Genomic DNA, 21,275 nt, shown 5'->3' with positions numbered 1-21,275 from the left:
GTCTCTAGGACAGAGCTGGGAATGTGCCTGTTTAACCTGTTGTGATTTGGATGCAGGGGGTCTGTTGCCTCAATGTGAGGACTACTCTTGAGAATAACGGGATTTTAAAGAAGAAAGAAGTGTCCCTAAGGGCCAGGCCCATGGTGATGTTGACAATTGGAATCAAAATGGTAAAATCCTGGGAGGAAAAGTGAAGCCCCAGGGAAATGGCTTACATTGCACAGATGCCCTTTTGAGCATTGCTTGGTGAAATTAACCCTTGGAAAACTTTTTGACATTGTTTTAAGGGCTCTGAGCCAGGCAGGTCTCCTGACTCCTGCCCACCTCGCTTCCTTCACACTGGTCTGTGCACCCCTCTCTTCTCTGGGTTTCATTCTTTCCTTTTTGCATCCCTGCCCTAGAGCATTCCAATTGCTCTGATGGCCTCGTAAGCCTCCTTGCTTCTCCTCTGACCCAAATGCTTCTCCAAATCCAGCAACGGGAAGGCAGGGTCAGGGGTTGTCCACATCCTTGCCTTTGAGATTCTGATGGGAAAAAGTGTGCACTGGGAGAACAGCAGGTCACGTGCTTCCCAGTGCAGACCTGGTAGGTGTCTCGAGCAAGCAGATAACTGGTGGGTACTTGTCCTCCGGCTTCCCTAATAGCAACAGCATGAGGAGGGGTTAACTCAGCTGCTCAGTTGCCTATGGGGAGGGAACTTCCCCCTCAAAGCTCAAAACTCCTAACCCTCAATCAACTCAGAATGCCACCCGTGCTCCCAGCCTGAGGACCACCCTGAAACTGACTGGAGAGGTTCCAGCAAGATACTGTGCATTGATCAACAGTACCTGCCTTTCTCCTCCAATAAGCCTCTATATTTACATGCAGACAATGAGATTCTAGGCAATGCTTCTGCCCCTCTCCCAAGTGATCCCAGAATCACTGGGAATCTCCATGACCCATGGGGAAATCCCTGTGACTCCTCACATTGCTTAGCTCTTTCCTTCCCCATCTAAAAAATAAGAGAAAGCACAGGGGCTCTCCCTCTCTCTCAAGTGGAGCATCCTGTAGAATCAGTTACCAAATCCAGACAGTACGCAGACATGCATCTTCCATCCCCATGATGACTTTCCTTGTTCAAGGCCTCACTGGTCCTCACTTGGACATTGCATGACACTCTTCAAGGGTCTGATGTCCATGGTCTCTCCCAACAGAAATCACTGTACTTATTTGCAACCAAATTTATCTCCCAAAAGTGTATTTGGACATGGCTCTCCCCTGCCTACCTGTGGGGGAAAGTTCATACTCCTTAGCATGTCATGCAAGGTCCTCTTTTATCTCAACGCAATATTCTATTAGCCTTAATTTCCACCCCACTTCTTTTTAAAAAGGAAGTTTAATAAGAGAAGGTCTAAGATTTTTTAAAATACAAGCACCCTCTTTGTAATCTTATAAAATTTCCCAGATCCTACCTGTTCTTTTTAGTGCCAGTCTCCAGACCTCGCTTGTGCACAGAGATAAGGAGGGGGCTCATTCCTCAAACCAAAGCTACCCAAGGGCGCCCAGCACTTCCCTGGAGACGCCTTTGCGCTCCTGTCCCCAGCACTGCAGCCAGCTCCCATCTGAAGAGCCCTCCCCAGTGTCTCGCCTATCAAGAACTGAATTCACCCTCAGGAGTCAGTTTAGATGTGACTTTCCTGGAAACCTTCTCTTCCCTTCAAATTGTGTTCCCACAAACCTCTGGAGTTCCAGAACTGCGGCTTTCAGAGGAAGAAGACAAAAATTGCAATGGCACTGCAACTCTGCCCCTAACACACGATGCCACTACACGATGTAGCCTCGTAAAATGAGGTAGGTGTACCAGATCTCAGGCAGCTCCCTTCAGTCACACGGTTCTAAATGTTTATTTAACCCACCTGGGCTGTCTGCCGCCAGCTCCGGGCGCGCCTGGAAGCGCCGCGCAGGGGGCACCGCAGCGCCCCCGACGCGCCTTGTCTATTCTGCGCCCCCCACGCTCTTTCCTACACCTGCTGCCGGAGCCGGACGAATTCTCCCGCCGCGCGCCCCAGCCCCAGGTTTCCCTGGAAGGAGAGCCCGGCTGTCCCCTCTCCCCCGCACCCCTTGCCCCCTCACCGTCGTCCGGGTAGAAGAGCACAAGGAAACGAGGCGGGCTCCCCGGCGCCTGGCGGACCTCACACTCCCCGCCTCCTGATCTCTTCTGGCTCTGGAAGTACATCTGCAACTTGGTGCTCAAGTTCTTCGGGGGCTGGGGACCCCAGGACCCTTCGACCAGCAGCGGGAAGGAGCCGGACGCAGCCATCCTCTCCTCCGCTGGTCCGGCTCCGACTGCAGGTCCCACCCAAATCCCACTGGTTAAGCCTCTTTCGCTTTCGTTTCCCAGAACACTCCTCCCACCCTTAGTTCCCGCCTTTGGCTGTAAACAGCTGCCCCTAGTTGGACTAGAAACCACCGTCCTCCCGACGCCCCTCCCCAATTCTTCACCTTCATCTCTGGACCACGGCAGAAGGTGGTATCGCCTTCGTGGCCTCCCTGCATCTGTATACGCGGGACCCTAAGCTCAGGGCACTATCTGCCACTCACCCAAGCCACAGGTGAAATCAGCAGCTCTGGTCACTAGACCTTGCGGAAACACGAAGAAAGCTTCATTTTTGCCGCAGGCCGCCGTTTTACAAACTCTGATTCTTTAGAATGTCTGGGGCCCGTTTTCAGACTTCTTTCAACAGTCAACTAATGATCAGAATTTTACCTTGCTTCCCTCCTGATCTGTTAAATATTCTGTGTCTAGAGATGTGGGGGACACAGTACATTCACAGCCGTCTTTTTATGGAATATTGGCTAGGTGCCATGCAAACTGAATGGATTCAGCAGACACCGTCTGTGCCCTCACTGAGCTCATGAAGCTGTGGGGATGCAGAGCAGTTAGGACACAATGGAATAAGTGCTTTTGGAAGGAATACACAGGTGTTCCTGCAACAAATTAGGAGGGGCTCCTAGCCCAGGTGTGGGAGCTCAGGGAGGGTTTATGGGGAGGCAACATGGAACCTGAAGCCAAGGGTGATTGCGGATAACCTTGGCTGGTGGGGAAGAGGGCAGTGCCGTGTGATTTACTTGTATGGGATCCCTTGAGCTGCTGGGCGGTAGCCAGAGTAGAGGCAGGAGGCCAGCCGAGTGGCTACTGTAGTGTCTCAGGGGAGAGATGAGGGTGGCTGAGACCAGGGGGTTAACCTAGGAGGACAGAGAAGGGGTGGGGTTCCGAATTGATATCGGACTTGCGGAAGGATGCGAGCAGCGAGAGCAGACACTCAAGCGTGATTCCTTGGTCGTCCATGCATGGCCTGAGCAGCTGGCTAGATAAAAGTGTCATCTACCCGATGGGAGCACTGAAGTGGGAGAGGGGCTAGGAATGTGTGTATCCTTGATCATCGTAAGGTAGTGTTTCAAGTGAGAAGGAGGGATCATCATTCAAATACAACCAATACATCAGGTGAGAGAAATGTCTCTTGGATTCGGAGGACCTGGCAAGCACTGTCTTCTGGTGAGGAGGGAGTAGAGGGCAGTGGTCAGAGATCCGAAAGGAAGGGAAGGGAGGCAGCAAGCGCTGTCAGCTCTTTCCAGAAGTGTGACTGTGAAAGGGAAGAAGTTAGGTAGCAGCTTCTGGGGTTATAGGATCGGGGAGGTGTTGTTCTTTTTGTCTTTTGGCTTTTAAAATATGTTTAAGCTGGAAGAAGCTTAGAAATGTTTAAATAGTGTTAGAAAAGTAAAAGGAAGGTTGAGGACACAGGTTGTGGGAGAAGGTGGGAGGGTATCCTGGGGGCATTGGCCCAAGGAAGGGACGCTTTTCCCACTGCACCGGGAAGGAGGAGCTGGAGTACAGAAGTAGGTGATTTTGAATGACTGCCGATGGGAAGGTCTGTAAATTCTCTCCTGATAGTTTGTTTTCTCTGTGAAGAAGGTGATGAGGCCTCTTAGACACTGCCAAAATTAGAGCTGCTTCTCCCTGAAGGGCTGGACCTTATGTATTGTCTCTTAATCACAATGAAACAAAATTTCAGGAGGAAGAGAACCAGAGATGGGCCACAGAGAGGTTACAGGGCTTTAATTTCTGATGCATAATAATGCTAAACAGTATTCAGCTATTTTCTCCTACCTCCAGGTGGCGCTCATCATCCAGTCCAAACCACCCTGGGCCCTTGCAGGGGGAAGTGGGGAGGATACAGAACAGCCAGCCAGGGCTCTCAGCCTCAGTGGTGACTGTTTCTCTTCAGGGCATTGTCACCCTTTCCCTTCAAACCACAACTAAAATCAGCACCCTCCTTTAACCAGTTTGGGAGTCCAGAACTGGGCAAACAGTTTACCTTTTTCCTCACACCATCGTTTTACAAAAAATAAAATCAGAGAGAAATAAACTATAGTAGAAGTTGTGGCAGGCCATTTCTGGATTTCTTTCAAGGATTTATTTAATTATTAACAGTGTATTTTGTCACACATGGTCTGCTCATTATTCCTGGGTTGACTGGGAAGAATCTATCAGAGGATCAGGATGTCAGGTCTTGAAAGCCAAGGGAAAAAAAAAAATTCTAGAAGGAGCAAATTGTTAACCATCATTAGCCCCTGAAGTACTTTGTCTTCTCTCCTCAGTTGTTTTGACCCTTTTCATTTGTTGAACCCATACCCTTCGCCCTCCCCCAGTGTGCTTATCCTCTCTCAATTCTCTGTCTCCATAGGGTGTTTGCCTCCTGAAACTCATTTCCTTCCAAGGAAGCAAGCATCCTCTCAGGGCCTGGGGGAGAGCAGATTCCAGCAGAGAGGTGGCCATGTTTGCGTGGCTGTTCCCTGTTTCTCTTTCCACCAAAAAGTCACAGCTGATCTTAACAGAACAACCCACATCCGCATTTTGGGGCTGAACTTCCCTTTCTCTGCTTCATCTAAATTTCCCCTTTCAGCTTCTCTATGAACTTCTATAACCTAACATCAGACTCCTTTCAAGTTCTCCACAAGCCAGCATCAGGCCCCCCATTTCTCCCGCTGAAGTATATATTGGGGAAAGGTTTGGTTTTCCCATCTGTCCTGAATCAGTGAGTTGTGAGCACCTCATGCCGAACTCTCTGCCTCACTTTGCTCCTGCAACTGCTAGCCTGGTCCCCCAAAACAGGATGTGACCTCAGAAGTGAGGCAAGCTCCACTGCCCGTTACCACTCCAAGTTCAGTCCTCAGATGGAGTCACCTGATGGGCACGCACCAGTTTGTGGACTTATTCCCTGTGCTCCAATCCCTTTTAGGAGTTTCATCGTCTTCACTCATCCACAAGGAATGTCTCTGATGCCCCCACTCTCTAGTATGGTAATCCCTAATGGTATATTTTCCCAAATAAGAGTCATTTAGGGGCTCCCCTGGTGGCGCAGTGGTTAAGAATCCGCCTGCCAACGCAGGGGACACGGGTTTGACTCCTGGCCCGGGAAGATCCCACATGCTGCAGAGCAACTAAGCCCGTGAGCCACAACTACTGAGCCCGCATGCCACAACTACTGAAGCCCGTGTGCCTAAAGCCCATGCTCTGCAACAAGAGAAGCCACGACAATGAGAAGCCCACACACCGCAACGAAGAGTAGCCTCCGCTCGCCTCAACTAGAGAAAGCTCATGCACAGCAACAAAGACCCAACAGAGCCAAAAATAAAAACAAATAAATAAATGAATTTATTTTTTAAAAAATAGGGGTGTTTCCAAGTGAAAAAAGGTCATTTAGGTTCATTAATACTATAGTTGGCTGGGAAGTGGAGGGAGACTTCTGCAGAAGAGTCCAGAGCCGACTTGATCTTTCCAAGTTCATGTGATGGGAAGAGTAAAGCAGAGTAAAGATCCTTCTTGGCCATTCAGTAGGTACTGAATCAGACACACATGCACGTGTCTCAAGACAGGCATTAACTCTCAGAGAGAGTACAACCTAGATCATACTAAAAAAGAAAAGCATACAATATTTTATTCCTACACCATACCATGCATGATCACCAGTGATGTGCTGTTAAATATTGAACAACTTGCTCTCTGGGAAATAAAAAAGTTTACATGTATGTATATGTGATTATAAATTTCACTGACATAAAGGTTGTATAGCACATAGTTTACAAATAACAATAAAATGTATAATAGTCTTTATTGTAAATTTCAAATAGTCAGTTGATTCTCACTGACTGTTTCAAAGATGTTTGCCCAACTCTCAATGGTTGCCAATCTATGGTTGCAATTGATGAATGAGGGTAGTTCTGATATAAACGTTGGTCGATACTTTTGTTTAAAAAGGGAGATGAAGATGAAACAATGAATACATGTGTCAGAATTTCTGTTATTTGTCAATGACATGGGCTCCTTCTTTGCTGAATGGGATAATAGTTTTCAACTACCAGAAGAATAATTCCTTTACAAGGTTATGGCTACAGACATGACATACTTTTACATTTAGTCTGCCTTATTAACATATTCTCCATTACTTTCTTAAGTCTTAATCAACAAAACAATAAATTAAGCCCTGATTTGTAGTGTTTTTCAATTCCATGGTGTAAATATTCTTACCATGGCTGATTTTAAGCTCCCAGTGTGATAGCACTGAATGCAGAGTTGGGAAGAGATGAACAGTAGCATACCATTGTATAATACTTCTACCATACAGTAGACATAAATAACTCAAGAGTACGGATAATAGTAAAGTGTAGTGAAATAATTAGAAAGTGATGAATCTTTTAAAAATATAATCCATTTTATTATGAGTTTATACAATGGTTTTTAATAACTGGCTCACAAAAATTTTGAAAGTTGAACAATCAGTTCTGGTGAGCCAGTATGACCTACCTCTAGCACAAAACCGTACTCTTTTCGCATCAGAGGTAGTATTATCAGATGGAGCAGTTGGTACGCTCTCCCCCCTCCCAACTCCTCCCACACACACCTTAGTACAATTGTTATACTAATATTCTCCTAGTCAAATAGGCTTTAAAGCTGATTGCTTCCTTTCATTACTATGGACAATTAGTCACCAAGGCATTCATTAATCTGTTCATTACTTTTGAGAATTCTACCCTGGAAGAAATAAAAGCGTAATGAAAATCATAAAACAAGGACAAATGTAGTTTAAAATATTAAAGTGTAATAATTAATACAACAAACTTATGAGAAAATTAATATTACTTCCATTTTATTAAGAGGAAACTGAGGCACAAAAAAGCTTAAATATCTTGCCCCAATGTCACCCAGCTAGTTAAATGTCAAGCTGAGATACAAACCTAGGCAACCCAGACTCAACATTATGATACCCTTGCACAGTGATGTTCTGCTCAGATCCCTTCTACAGGGTAATAAACCCACTCCCCAGCTGCTGATCATATCAGCTGTTGACAGTTCACAGCAGGATCTCTCACTGGCCTTACCTTTGCTTCATCTCTCCCATCAACAGTTTCCTCATGGCAGAGAATATTTATATCTCCTACATTTGAGTCCAGTTCTACCCGCAGGCTAGGTTAACCATATCATACTTATGTGGCCCAAATAGCAAAGCTGTGGTAGTGAGGGTGTGGGGAAATGGGGTCTCTCATGTGGTGGGTGATTTGTTAATTTCCCCTTGTAATTTTGCCACTTTTTGCTTATCTGCTTTTGCTTAATTTAAGGCTGTATTCCTTCAAGATTTTTATATCATCCAAGTGAATTGTTTCTTTTTGTCATTAGTGAGTGCTGTTCTTTCTCTTTTATTAATTCATTGTCTTAAAGTCCATTTTGTCTTATGTTATAACCACTTTAATTTGATTAGTCCTTGCTATGTTACAGATATCTTGAGTAGGTTGGCCGCTTACTCAAAGGCAGTCTCTCCTTCCTTGTTAGGAGCAAAGTGCTGAGGTAAAGGAAATGCCCCTTCAGACACACACTTGACTCACGGTTCCCTTCTCATGGAAATGGTTTAGGTACGACCTGTGATCCAGTTCTAGGCAAAGAGATATAAAGGGAAGTCTACCATCCATTCCTTATGTAGAGACACTTAATGAGAAATCTCTTTTCCCTCCTTTTTTTGGGATGTTATCAGGTGGGATATGCTGATGAGAGATACTGCAGCCAGAAACACTGAGAATGGCAAATTGAAGAGAGAGAAAGAGCCCAGGTCCTTGAGGGCATAACTGAGGTACAGAATCAGCTCTAAAACCACCTACCTCCAGATTTCTTATTGAGTCAGTAAATGTCCTTGTTGTTGAAGCTCCCTTTAGTTTTATATTCAGTTGCCTACAGCTGAAAACATCAGCCAGTCTTGGGGGAGGCAGTTCTCTGCAGGCTCAGATGAATTTCCAGTGAGGGATGAAGCTGTGACCTGTCAGCAGCAGATGCTTCTAGCAACTGAGAGAAACGCTAGTCATTCCTAAAATGAGGATCTGGATAGACACCCTTTTATCCTCTTCAAGGTATTAAGAGTTAGGGTAATATGATAGTTAAGGTCTGGGTCAGACAGACTTGGGTTCAAGACTTATTCTGGATTTTACCAGCTATGTGACCGTGGGCAAATTAATCAAAATCTATAAATCTTGATTTTCTCATCTTTAAAAAATAAGTTTAATAGTACTCGCCAGGAAAAGTTTTTTTCAGGATTATATAAGACAAAAAGATAAGTATATAAAGAGTATCATATACTGTCTGACTTCACATGTTTCAATTATGCTGTTTTTTTCCTCTACTCTTTCTCTATTTTTGATTGCATTGATTTCTGCTTTTATCTCTACTGTTGTCTTTCTTTGGTTTGTTTTGGGTTTAACTTGCTCTTCTTTTTCTAGTTTCTTAAGAGAGAAATTTGTATCATTGACTTGAGAACTTTCTCTTTTTTTTGTAAGCATTAATGTTATAATTTTTCCACTAAGTACTGCTTGAGCGGCATCCCATCCTTTGTTTGAGGGGGAAGGTAGGGAGAGGGTGATGAGGAGTGATGAGGTGACAGCTTCCTTCTGGGGTTCCTTAGAAAATGCATGGGAGGGAATCCTCTGGTGGTCCAGTGGTTGGGAGTCGGCGCTTTTGCCGCAGGGGCCCATGTTTGATCCCTGGTCAGGGAACTAAGATCCCGCAAGCCGCAAGACATGGCCGAAAGAAAGAAAGAAAGAAAGAAAAGAAGAAGAAGAAGAAAATGCTGCACTGGAAATCTTGGTTACCAGCTCTTGCTCCCAGATCGTATCAGTTCTATGGAAATGGCTAATAATGGATTTTAGCCCTTAAAATCTATCCTTTGTCTTCTATATAAACCACAAAGTTTTCATTCACTTAACTTTATGAGTAAATATGACTACTTCTGGCTTTAATTAAGGAAAAATTGTAATTGAGAACTACAATTTACAGGTGTAGACCATCAGAGAGAAAAATATGATTTAATTACATGTACGATAATAATATTGTGTTGGGCGTCCCTATACCACCCCTTGGGTTCAGTAATTCTCTAGGAGGACTCAAAAGATTCAGAGTACAGAAACACTCAACAGTTGCGATTCATTATAGTGAAAGGATACAAAGTAAAGTTAGCAGTGGGGAACAGAGCATGAGGAGAGTCTGGAGGAGAGATGGTCTTCTCCCAATGGGGGTCACATAAGATGCACTGAATTCCTCAAGCACTGAACTGTGACCACGCATGTGAAATGTCTACTAGGGGGCCCATTGCAGACTCAGTGCCCAAGGTTTTTATTTGGGGCTGATCATGCAGGCAGCCTCTACCTAGCACATACCAAAATTCCCGACTCCTTAAAGGAAAGCAGGTATTCAGCACAAATCCTGCTGTTTGTACAGACAGGCACTTTGTGAGCGACTCTTTTCATCAGTTAGGGAATTGGGAGACCCCTCCCCAAATCAAAGATCAGACGCCAGCCAGGACCAACCTTACAAGCAGGCCTTTCCAAGGATAACTGTGTTAATTAACTCTTTTCTGCACAAGCATGTTCCTGTCAAATCAATTGGATTAAACCATATTCTTCAAAGTAGTAACTTGAAATATAATGTGGTCACCTGGAATTACAAGCTTTTTATAACTAAATAAGCCATAGGGTACAGGAAAAGTGACTTTTAACAATGCATTATCCAAATCTGTTTTTATTAAATCCTGTGTCTTTACTAATTTTACTTAAAAAATTTTCCTCAAGTCCAGTGAGCAGTGGTCAAATCCAAACTCAGCCAAAAAGAGAGTCATAAAAATGCAGTTCACAGCCAGAAACTAAAATATTCAATTCACAGACTTTAGTTGACACAACTTTGCCCACAATTTGGCCACATAGCCAGAAATTTCAGAATAATTCAGAGGTTCATAAAAATCATTCCCCAAACTCCAGGGAGACTGTGTCATGTTCTTGAGTCTCCTTTCTTATAGCTCAGTCAGTTCCACTTGAAACTCATTGCCCTGGTGGGAACCCTGAGGTTTGTAGTCCAAAGTCATACTCAGAAACAGAATGGATGATCCACACTCAGCCACAGTTTTAATCTCTTTTGAGGCGGTCACAGTGATGCACCACCCAGGGTCCACTTTAAGGAGGGACTTGTTGACTCAGCTGCAGGAAGTGCTATCAGCCAACAGCCTTCAGCTTTCGGCCCATTAGGGATTACAGCAGCGGCAGAGCTACCTTGCCCAGGGTCATGCCCTTCCTGGGGCAGCCCCCATCCAATGACTGATTCAAGCGGGAGTATAAAGACCCAGCCTGCCCAGCCAAACCTGGGACAACTCTGATGGGCCATTTTAATGCTCAAGCACCCCTTGGGGTCAACTGAGCCTGTCTTCAGGCCTGCATTGCAGCTTGACCTCTTTGCCCAATCCAGCTTTCTCTATCTCCCTTCTACAGGTGCTGACCCCAAGGGCATTCCCTAGTAAACATTCTGTATATTACATTTCATGTCAGCAACTGACCCCTGGAGAAGCCAGCCCATAACGTAATTGGGTAGGACATTTTAAAGCATCTTTTCATTCCATTGAATGAAGGCAGATCAGCAGTTGGGAACAAGGGCCATCTACTCAATCCACGTGTCTTTCCCAGCCCAACCAGAGCACCTTCTGAAGAAATCAGCGGTGTCCTTCCTCCTCACAGTCTCAAATTCAAGGTATGTGGATGTTATATTATCATCGGTCTGAAAGTACAATCTTGTGAGTTAGTTTACATACAAGAAGGTTCATATCTTACAACCCTTACATTCTAGAGGTCTTTGTTCTATGGAAGAGGTTTGATAATTTTTTCTGTTTCCATAGGTCAGTCTTATGCCTGAATTAAAAGAAATAAAATATCTATCCTACATATCAACTTCTTCCCTAATTGCCATAATCTGTCAGTGAAATCAAGGCATGAATGTAAAGAAATTTCAGTATAAATTACTCTCTTTCTATATCCGGCAATGAACCTAACTTTTTTTTTTGAACCTAACTTTTAAAAATTCTTGGCACACAGCAGGAGCTGAGTACATTATTCCAGTTATCTTTTGCTGTTTAACAACCCTCCCCCAAATATAGTGATATAAAACAATGACAATCGCTTGTTACTATTATTTCTCCAGATTCTGGGCTCACATAGGCAATCTCCCTCAAGGTCTCTCGTGTGCCTGTGGTCAAACTGTGCATGAGGCTTGAGTCGTCTCAAAGGCTATTTTAGCCTCACACGTGTCTGATGCCAAGACTGGGACAACTCAGACAGCTGGGGGCTGGAGCAGCTGGGGCTCCTCTGGCACCACCATCAATATGTGGGCTCGTCACGTGGCCTCTCCAGCATGGCAGCTTCAGGGTAGTTGGACTTCTAACACGGCAGCTCAGCTCCTAAGGCGTGTCGAGAGGGACAGGGAGGGAAGGAGAAAGAGAGAAGAGAGAGACCAATGCCGTATCATTTTTTATGACTTAGCCCTCAAAAGTTATGCAGTGTCACTTCTTAGCATTCTGTTCATTAGAAGTGAGTCACTAAGGCCAGCTCATATTCAAGGAGAGAGAAATAGACTCCACTTCCTCACAGGAGGAGTATTTATAAGTTTGCTGACATGTTTTAAAGCCACCGCATATGCCAAACCTTCTCCTTTTGAGCAGAAAAGCAGTTGAGCCTCCTTTGTTTCTTTCTTAGCTGGTGTTGCATTCTGGCCAGGTGATCCTGTTTCTGTGTACATTCCAGAAAACTTACAAGAAAAATGACAAGAGCCAACATTTTTTTAGAGCTTATTTTGTGCTAGTAATCTAAGTTCCCAAGTTCTCGATCCTGTTTTGAATTATCCTTCACTTACTATCCAAATAAAATATCTCAAGTCCCCATCCACTGCACTGCGGGACAGTCCCTCCCCACTATAGCTCTTTTCAGGGGACTACATTTTCCAGGGAAAGTCCACATTGAAATCTGCTTCTTGGCTCCTGTTTCCACACTGCTCCTGTGCTAGAGACACCATCCCCTCTTTTCCCCCCAAATCATCACTACCACATTCACTGAAGGTTTCGACTAATTACATCTTAGTGCAGGAATCAACTTCCAGGTCAACGTCACTCATAAGTATTTCCAGGAATTCATCAGCCATTTCCTATCTAACCATCTCCTCACTCAGTGTTAACATGGAGAGGTCCTTTCCCACTCTCTAGATCAGCGATCAGCAGTTAAATGTTGGTAGCCACCCAACTGAAGCCTGCCCTGAGACCTGCTTTCGAAATTTGAATTAGATGCTAACATTGTAACCATGTGAGTTTCCGTTAAACCTCAGATTTCCAGCTTCTCTCGGGAAAAGGCAGGACAGGTTACCAATGTTCGGTTTACCTCCTCACATGTCAGCAATCAAGTAAGTGTAGCCAGTATCAGCCGATCCCTGGCTTCTGTTCATTGAAAGTTCCTTTGGCCCACTTCATTCATTACAGTAACCTCCAGCTCCTCTAGACATTTGGGTTTGCAACCCCTTGCCCTAAAATCCACTTCCTCCTCCATCCCTTCCCCATGTTCCCAGGTCCCTACCACTCCTCTTTAGAACCCACACAAACCCAAAATTCCACTCACTTTATGATACTAAATAACTCAGCTTTTTCATTATCTTGCTCATACACCTAGTCAATTAGACCAGGGGTCAACAACCTTTTTCTATTAAGAGCCAGATAGTAAATATTTTAGGCTTTGCAGGCCATATGGTCTCTGCTACAACTATACAGTTCTTCTGTCATGGACCAAAAGCAACCATTGGGGAAATATCATTAAAAAACATATCTTCTGCCAACCCAGAAGACCTCTCCACAAAGTAGAAGAGAAAGCAAATAGTTTTATTATTGATTAAGTATTAAACCAGAGTGTGGTACTCATCACAGGCAATCCACTAAAGGAATTTAGAAGACAGACAACAATCTCACCTTTATATATAGCCAGGCAGATACAGCCCGTTAACACGCATGGCCTCAAGAAAAATAACTAGTCCTCAAGTAAGAGGCCTTGACAACACCATTTGTTACACACAATTCATCCTAAGTTCACCTGGTAATTGCGGTGTCCATCTGTGTTAGCTAATTGCCTTTATCCAAAAGAATAATACAACTTCTCACATCTCTATGACCGGTAGGTAGTTACAACTTGGAGCCAGTTGCTGGTGAAGTTAGGCTCCTACTCTCCCAGGGAAATTGGGAGATGGAGTTCCACGTTCCTTGATGACTGCATTTCAAAGAGATGGTTCCCATATTTTTGAGAAAACACTCTTAGGTTGTAAAACTGACCAGAGGCTTTTTTAGCTTTCAAGAAGTTTTATGTACATCTCAAAGGGACAGAGAAAGCATTAACAATTGCAAGTTTTCTAAAGCTGAAATGGAAAGTGGAGGGGAGATTTCTTCCCTTTTCAACACCTGAGCAAGTTAATTGTTAATTTTTAAATTCATCTTTGCTCTTATGCAGCCATAGAATGTATGTAAACAAAGGAGTATGGCTGTGTTTCAATGAAACTACTGTGGACAGAGAAACTTGAATTTCATTTAATTTTCACATGCCATGAAATACTATTCCTCTTTTGATTTTTTTTTCTGAAACCATTTAAAAATGTAAAAACCACTCTTGGCCTGCAAGCCGTGGGGTGGATTTGGTCTGCAGACCACAGTTTACCAACCCCTGACCTAGACTATGACAGTGATGGGGATTCCACATAAGGTGCTTTCCTAAAAACAGCGAACCACGGATTTTGCCACTGCCTTGGAAGCCAGTAGTCAGCTGCTGTCAGTTTTTTGTTTTAATTAGTATTTCTACTAGACTGTACACATTTAGTCCCTGTATTAATTTCCTAGGGCCGCTGTAACAAAGTATCACAAACTGGGTAGCTTAAAATGAACAAAATGTATTCTCTCACAGTTCTAGAGCCAGAAGGCTGAAATCAAGGTGTCAGCAGGGTTGGTTCCTACTGCAGGCTCTGAGGAAGAAGGCTTCTCATGACTCTCCCCTAGCTTCTCGTGGTTGCCCCCAGTCCTTGGCATTCTCTGGCTGGCAGCCTCACCACTCCATTCTCTGGCTCCATTGTCACATAGTGCCTTCCTGGCATCTGCCTGTGTCCAAATGCCCATCTTCTTGTAAGGACACGAGTCATCAGATTAGGCTTTACCTTAATGCAGTATGAGCTCCTTTCAGCTTGATTACCTCTGCAAAGACCCTGTTTCCAAATGTTACAATTATGGGGTTGGGGTTAGGACTTCAACATATCTTTTGGGGGCAAAGTTCTACCCACTGCCATCCCACTTCTCAGATTACTTTGTGGCATGTGGCTAGGACCTAATAGTTCCTCTCTGCTCATTTACTAGGAAACATTTTTTTTGCTAACAGTCTTAGTTGAACTAAAGGGCAGCAGAATATGCCACCCCAAAATATGACTGTAGGAGTTCAAGGCGTGCCACCCCTAAAATATCCTGCTTTGGTATCTTGATCTTTTTGAGCTGTAGGCACATATAAAACAGCGAATGCAGGGAGAGGCTTTCTCTGATTCCCCTTATCTGCCTAAAGACAGATCCTCCAAAAGGAACTCGGTTGTCATAAATCTGCCCACACCCAACCCCACACCCCCCAGAAGTTTCATCAGCCAGGGATGATCAACTCTTTTTGCAGGAGAGGGTACTGGAAGTTAACACCTCACCTAGACACACTTTGTCACAAACTATGATACCATTCACCTATCCTTCTAAGAGCCCTTCATTTTTCCTAAAATTCATTTACTCTCCCCTAAGAGATCTACATCCCCCTCCTCTTTCCCTATTAAGATGGTATTTAAGTCTGGATTCTAAACCACCTCGGGTAGTTATTCATTCTCCCTGGGTATCTCCCACATATACATGAGGTATACATGCAATAAACTTCTGTTTGTCTGTCTGTTGTTAATCTGTCTTTTATTACATGGGTCTCAGCCAAGAATTCAGAAGGGTAGAAGGAAAGTTATTTCTCTTCCCCTGGACTGGGGTGAGCCACTCGATCATCATTTACCTATGACCTTTAGCTGCAGTAAAGTTGACATAACCAAATGGAAACAACACCATCTTTCCATCTATCCAATCAAGAAGGCAGCAAATAACTGTATTTCTATAAGCCAGTTCAATGTCCTGCAAAGAAAATCTTGCTCTCATTAGAGCAATATTAAATTCTTCTGAAATGTAATTTTAGCAACTTTACAGAATAATTCACTCCAAGTCTGTTGATCTTAACCCGACTAGAAACATTCCCTCTATCTGTCCTTTTGCCTCCTTTACCTCTACATATTCATTTTTCTTTTACCATTATAATGGGTGTGTATACACAATTTGGTATTCTTTCTCTTATGTAACGTGATTTAACCAAATGTTTTCTATTTCCTGCATCATATTTATATTTATGTTTTTAGTATATCACTAGAGTATATCATTTTGATATACCACAGTTAGCTTCTGTATTTTGGCATTGTTAGGATCTTAGCTTTCTTTCAGTGTTTCAATATCATAAAATAAACATTGTTTATGTAGACTTTTGGTTTTTATTAAACATTATTTCCTCAGGATAAATTCTATTACTTAGTGGGGGGTTAGGCATATTTATGATTCCTTCAATAAAGTACCATTTTGCCCTTCAGAAAGACTGGCTCCATTTGCATTGCTATCATTAATGCATGATATCTGCTGTCCTCAAGACTTGCAGGCTTTGGGTTTTATCACTTTTCAACAGTTTTTCTAATTGTATTTTTAGGTACAAAATGGAACTTCACAGTAGGTGAAGTATTACCAACAAGGTTGACTGAATGTTTTAAAAATCATGTTTTAAAATCATGTTTCTCTCATGGGACTATCTTTAAATCATTTGTTTAAGGGACAGTTGGTATTTTTGCCCATTTATATGAGCTCTTTATACTTTTCAGTTATTGAACTTTTGTGTTTATGTGCAATTTCTCCATTCTTCTGAATTTTTAAAATCTTAGCTTTACTGATGTTCTTTCCATCAAAGCTAAAACTATCTAAGTAATGAACCTGTCCAACTTTTTTCATTTCTATTCCATCAAAAGTCAAAAAGTGATTTCCTCTGGTGCTAGTCTGTTCACATACATGAGAGTGTATTTGTTTTGATTTTTAAGCATTTAACTTTCAATCCACCTGGAATTTTTTGGAGAGTATGGTGGAGGGTTTGAGTCTTTTTAATATTCTCATTATTGATATTATTATATACCAAGGGTCTCAAATTTGTTACCAACAGATTTCAATGTTGCCTTTCTCGCCCCCTGGCCATCTTGGCGGCTGCTCTTGGTTGGGGGTGTCCTGCACCTAAGGCAGGGAGATGGTGGCCGCAAAGAAGAAGAAAAAGTCACTGGAGTCGATCAACTCTGGGCTCCAACTCGTTATGAAAAGTGGAAAGTATGTGCTGGGGTACAAGCTGACTTTGAAAATGATCAGACAAGGCACAGCGAAACTGGTCATCCTCGCCAACTGCCCAGCCTTGAAGAAATCTGAAATGAGTATTATGCCATGTTGGCCAAAACTGGTGTCCATCACTACAGTGGCAATAATATTGAATTGGGCAGAGTGTGTGGAAAATACTACAGAGTATACACACTGGCTATCATTGATCCAGGTAATTCTGATATTATTAAAAGCGTGCCCACACAGACTGATGAAAGGTAAATCATGCACAATTTTTCTTTAATAAAACTGGCCAGAGCTTGTTTTTAAACAAACAAACAAACAAACAAAAGATTTTAATGTCTGCTAAGACAAATTCTTCTCTTGACTCCTTTTGAATCTAGAATACTCTTTGAGGTTCTTGCCCATTTATTTTTCCACATAAAATAAAAATTACGTGAATTCTATGAAGCATTTTATTTCTAATCAGTGGCTGGTCACCTGAATCCAATAATGTCATGTCCTGTTCTGAGTTGAGGCTGAGTTGCAGCCCTGGTAAGGCTCAGTCTACCTCAGTTTTACTCTTGTCTCTTCAGGATTTTCGGCAGAAATCCCCCTGATGAGTCCAGAATTCTTATCCTTGTCTCACAAGATTTTGGAAGGCTCTGTTCTGCTTGCAGAAGTTTTCTGCTTCTGTTTTTAGAACTCTAGACTCGTGCATCCCCAGAATTTAACAGATGTTCTGAAGGGACCTCCCAAATCTCCTGCCATAGCTCTGCTGATCTGTCTCCCAGCTCTGCTGATCTGGTCTTCCCTGGGTGCGAGCCCTGGGATCATCCGCCTCGGGCCCACGCCCAGAATCAGCAACTAACACCTGGGTGAAGTGGCTGCAGAAGTCAGTCCTCCCTCTCCAAGATTCTCCCTTTCTGGAGTCTCAGCCCCTCTGGTTCTCTCTCGTTGACTCAGCAGCTCTCCTCTGCCTGAAAATAGATGATTTCTCTATTTTGTTTCAATTTTCTGGCTGTTTTAGGTATGAGGGTTGGTCTGTCACAGTCTAATCCAACTCAGTTAGAAATAAGTTCATTTCACCTTAAACATTTTCATTGTATCTTCTTATATTTTAAAACCAAAAAAGTTTTTAATTGAGATACATTAAAAGAAAAAAAAAAAAAACCCACCATGCCACTTCACACCTACCAGGATAACTAAATCAAAAAAGGCAGACAATAATAAGTGTTATCTAGGATGTAGAGAAAGTGCAACACTCATACGTTGCTGATGAGACATTAAATGATACAACCACTTAGTAAAACAGTTTTGCAGTCCCTCAGAAAGTTAGAGTTTACTACATGATCCACAAATTTCACTCCCAAGTAGGTACATATTCAAGAGTGAAACATATGTCCACACAAAAGCTTGTACACATGTGATATAGACAAAATCTTTGTGTCCCTCCAAAATTCATAAAGCCCTAATCTTCAATGTGATGGTATTTGAAGTTGGGGTCAGATGGGAGGTAATTAGGTTTAGATGACATAATGAGCATAGAGCCCCCGATGGGATTAGTGCCCTTATATGAAGATGAAGAGAACAGATCTCTCTGTCTCTCTCTTTCTCTCTCTCCACCATGTGAGGAAATAGCAAGAAGGGGTCATCTACAAATCAGTGAAAGGGCCCTCATGAAGAACCCAATCAGGCTGGTATCCTGACCTCAGATTTCCAGCCTCCAGAACTGTAAGAAATTAATGTTTGTTTTTTAAACCACTCAGTCCATGGTATTTGTCGTAGCAGCCCAAGCTGACTGAGACAACAAATATTCATAAAGCTTTATTCACAACAGTCAAAAATTAAACAATCCATAATCTCCAAAATATACAAATAGCTCATGCAGCTTAATATCAAAAAAAACAAACAACCCAATCAAAAAATGGGTGGAAGACCTGAATAGACATTTCTCCAAAGAAGACATATAGATGGCCAAGAGGCACATGAAAAGATGCTCAACATCACTAATTATTAGAGAAATGCAAATCAAAACTACAATGAGGTATCACCTCACACCAGTTAGAATGGGCATCATCAGAAAATCTACAAACAACAAATGCTGGAGAGAATGTGGAGAAAAGGAACCCTCTTGCACTGTTGGTGGGAATGTAAATTGATACAACCACTATGGAGAACAGTATGGAGGTTCCCTAAAAAACTAAAAATAGAATTACCATACGACCCAGCAATCCCACTACTGGGCGTATACCCAGAGAAAACCATAATTCAAAAAGACGCATGTACCCCAATGTTCATTGTAGCACTATTTACAATAGCCAGGTCATAGAAGCAACCTAAATGCCCATCAACAGACGAATGGATAAAGAAGTTGTGGTACATATATACAATGGAATATTACTCAGCCATAAAAAGGAACGAAATTGGGTCATTTGTTGAGACGTGGATGGATTTAGAGACTGTCATACAGAGTGAAGTAAGTCAGAAAGAGAAAAACAAATATTGTATATTAACACATATATGTGGAATCTAGAAAAATGGTACAGATGAACCTGTTTACAAGGCAGAAATAGAGACACAGACATAGCGAACAAACGTATGGACACCAAGGGGGGAAAGGGAAGGTGGGATGAAATGGGAGATTGGGATTGACATATATATGTATATATGTATATATGTATAAAATAGATAACTAATGAGAACTTGCTGTATAGCACAGGGAACTCCACTTCACTGCACAGTAGAAACTAACACAACATTGTAAAACTACTATACCCCAACAATTAAAAAAATTAAACAATCCAAATGTCCATCATAAATGAATGGATAAATAAAATGTGGTATATCCATACAATAGAGTATTATTTGGCAATAAAAAGTAACAAAGTTCTGATACATTCTACAACATGAATGAACCTTATTTGATCACTGTGGTTGTACTTATATGACACTCTGAAACTATAGGGACCAAAATCTGACCAGTGTTTGCCAGGGGCTCATCTGGAGTGAAGAGGTTGATTACAAAGGGACTGGCGGGAATTTGGGGGAGTGTTGAAGTTCTTTTATATCTTTGTATCTTGTGGTTGTTACACAATTGTATACACTTCTCAAAAGTCACAGAACTGTATACTAAACAGTATGAATCTGCTGTATGTAAATTATACCTTAATTTTTAGAAATACAGGAAAAGTCAATAGCATTCATATACACAAATAATTAGTTAAAAGATATAGTGAATGAGAAAAGCTCATTTACAACAGCAAGAAAAAAGATAAAATATATAGAAACAAACTTAAGAAATTTCTATGTAAAAAAGCATAAACACTCTTTAAAGACACAAAAGTAGATCTGAACAAACGAAATGGTGAGAACACCTCAACACCATCTCAAGATAGCTCTCTGCAATTTAATTTACAAGTTTAATGCAATTCAAATAAGAATCCCAGCAAGCTTTTTTTTTGACATTGGTCATAAATTAGAAGCCTATCCTAAAGTTCATAAGGAAAGAAAAGTACACAAGAATATGGAGGAAAACTTTGAGATGGAAGAGCTCTGTAGGGGGACTAGCCCTGACTTTAACGTATACTACAAAGCGTCTCTAAAACGGATGAATAAACAGGTCAATGGAGCAGTCAATGGAACAGAAGTTCCAGAGTAGCCAAACTACACCTAAAAATCTAGTATATGATAAATAAAGGTGGTATCTCAAGTTACTGAGGCAGTGATAATCTTTTTAATAAATGCTGTTTGGATTTAAGTATTACCAGAGATAAAAATATGGATACCCATTCAGAAGAAAAGATAAAATTAGCTCCATTTCTCAAAACATACACAGGAATACACAGGAAACATACACAGGAAGTTTATTAAGGAATAAACTTCAAATGGATCAGAGATCTAAATGTAAGAAATAAAGCATTACGAATAGAAAAAAAAAGCATGGGGAGACTATAACCTACATGTGATGTAGGGGAAAGCTTTTAAAATGTGACTAAAAGTCCAGATGCAATAAAATGAAAGATTGGTAAATTTTACTATATAAAAATAAAAAATGTTTGCATGGCAAAAAAAAAAAAAGCCACAATAAGCAAACTCAAAAGACAAATGACAAAATGAGAGGAAATATTCATAGGATACATCACAATAAATGACTAATATCCCTAACTTATAAGGAAAGTTTAAAATCTGGGGGGAAAGAGACCAAAAATTCTATGGAAGAGACTACGCACAACTCTCCTCTCCCAGGGCAAGCCAGGGTGGTGAGCGCCTAACCCAAGACAGGTGTAGAAGGACCGAGATCTCTGCACCGCTTTGCCCCTGCGAGGCAGAGCGTCGCGCGTGCGCAGGACGCCTGGTGGGACAGCTGGATCTCCCCTTCCTCCCCGCCCCCGTGGCGCCCTTCACCATCCAACCCGAGGAAAAGCGCCAGGAAGAGGACGGGCTCCCTGGCTCCTGGCG

The 21,275-nt window shown here is 42.4% G+C and overlaps 1 protein-coding gene and 1 pseudogene across 3 annotated transcripts in view; one reads left to right on the top strand and one right to left on the bottom strand.

Annotated features, from left to right (window-relative positions):
- Positions 1-2,379, bottom strand: part of PARP14 (poly(ADP-ribose) polymerase family member 14) — a 48,124-nt gene extending 45,745 nt beyond the window's left edge. The window contains exon 1 of one of the 2 annotated variants that reach the window (XM_082394852.1): positions 2,113-2,379. In XM_082394852.1, coding sequence (XP_082250978.1) covers positions 2,113-2,299 — 187 coding nt within the window. In that variant the 5' untranslated portion in view covers positions 2,300-2,379. The remainder of the gene's footprint in view (positions 1-2,112) is intronic. The other variant, XM_082394851.1, reaches the window with a different exon arrangement.
- A 70-nt stretch (positions 2,380-2,449) lies between these two features.
- On the top strand, positions 2,450-20,922 carry LOC309630132 (large ribosomal subunit protein eL30 pseudogene; annotated as a pseudogene). Its single transcript has one exon. The product of its transcript is annotated as a large ribosomal subunit protein eL30 pseudogene (transcript).
- The last annotated feature ends 353 nt before the right edge of the window (positions 20,923-21,275 follow it).

The sequence above is a fragment of the Balaenoptera borealis genome (genome assembly GCF_965194805.1).
Source record: "Balaenoptera borealis genome assembly, chromosome: 5".
In the NCBI taxonomy this organism is placed as follows: domain Eukaryota; kingdom Metazoa; phylum Chordata; class Mammalia; order Artiodactyla; family Balaenopteridae; genus Balaenoptera; species Balaenoptera borealis.
This window is presented reverse-complemented; position numbering and strand designations above follow the sequence as displayed.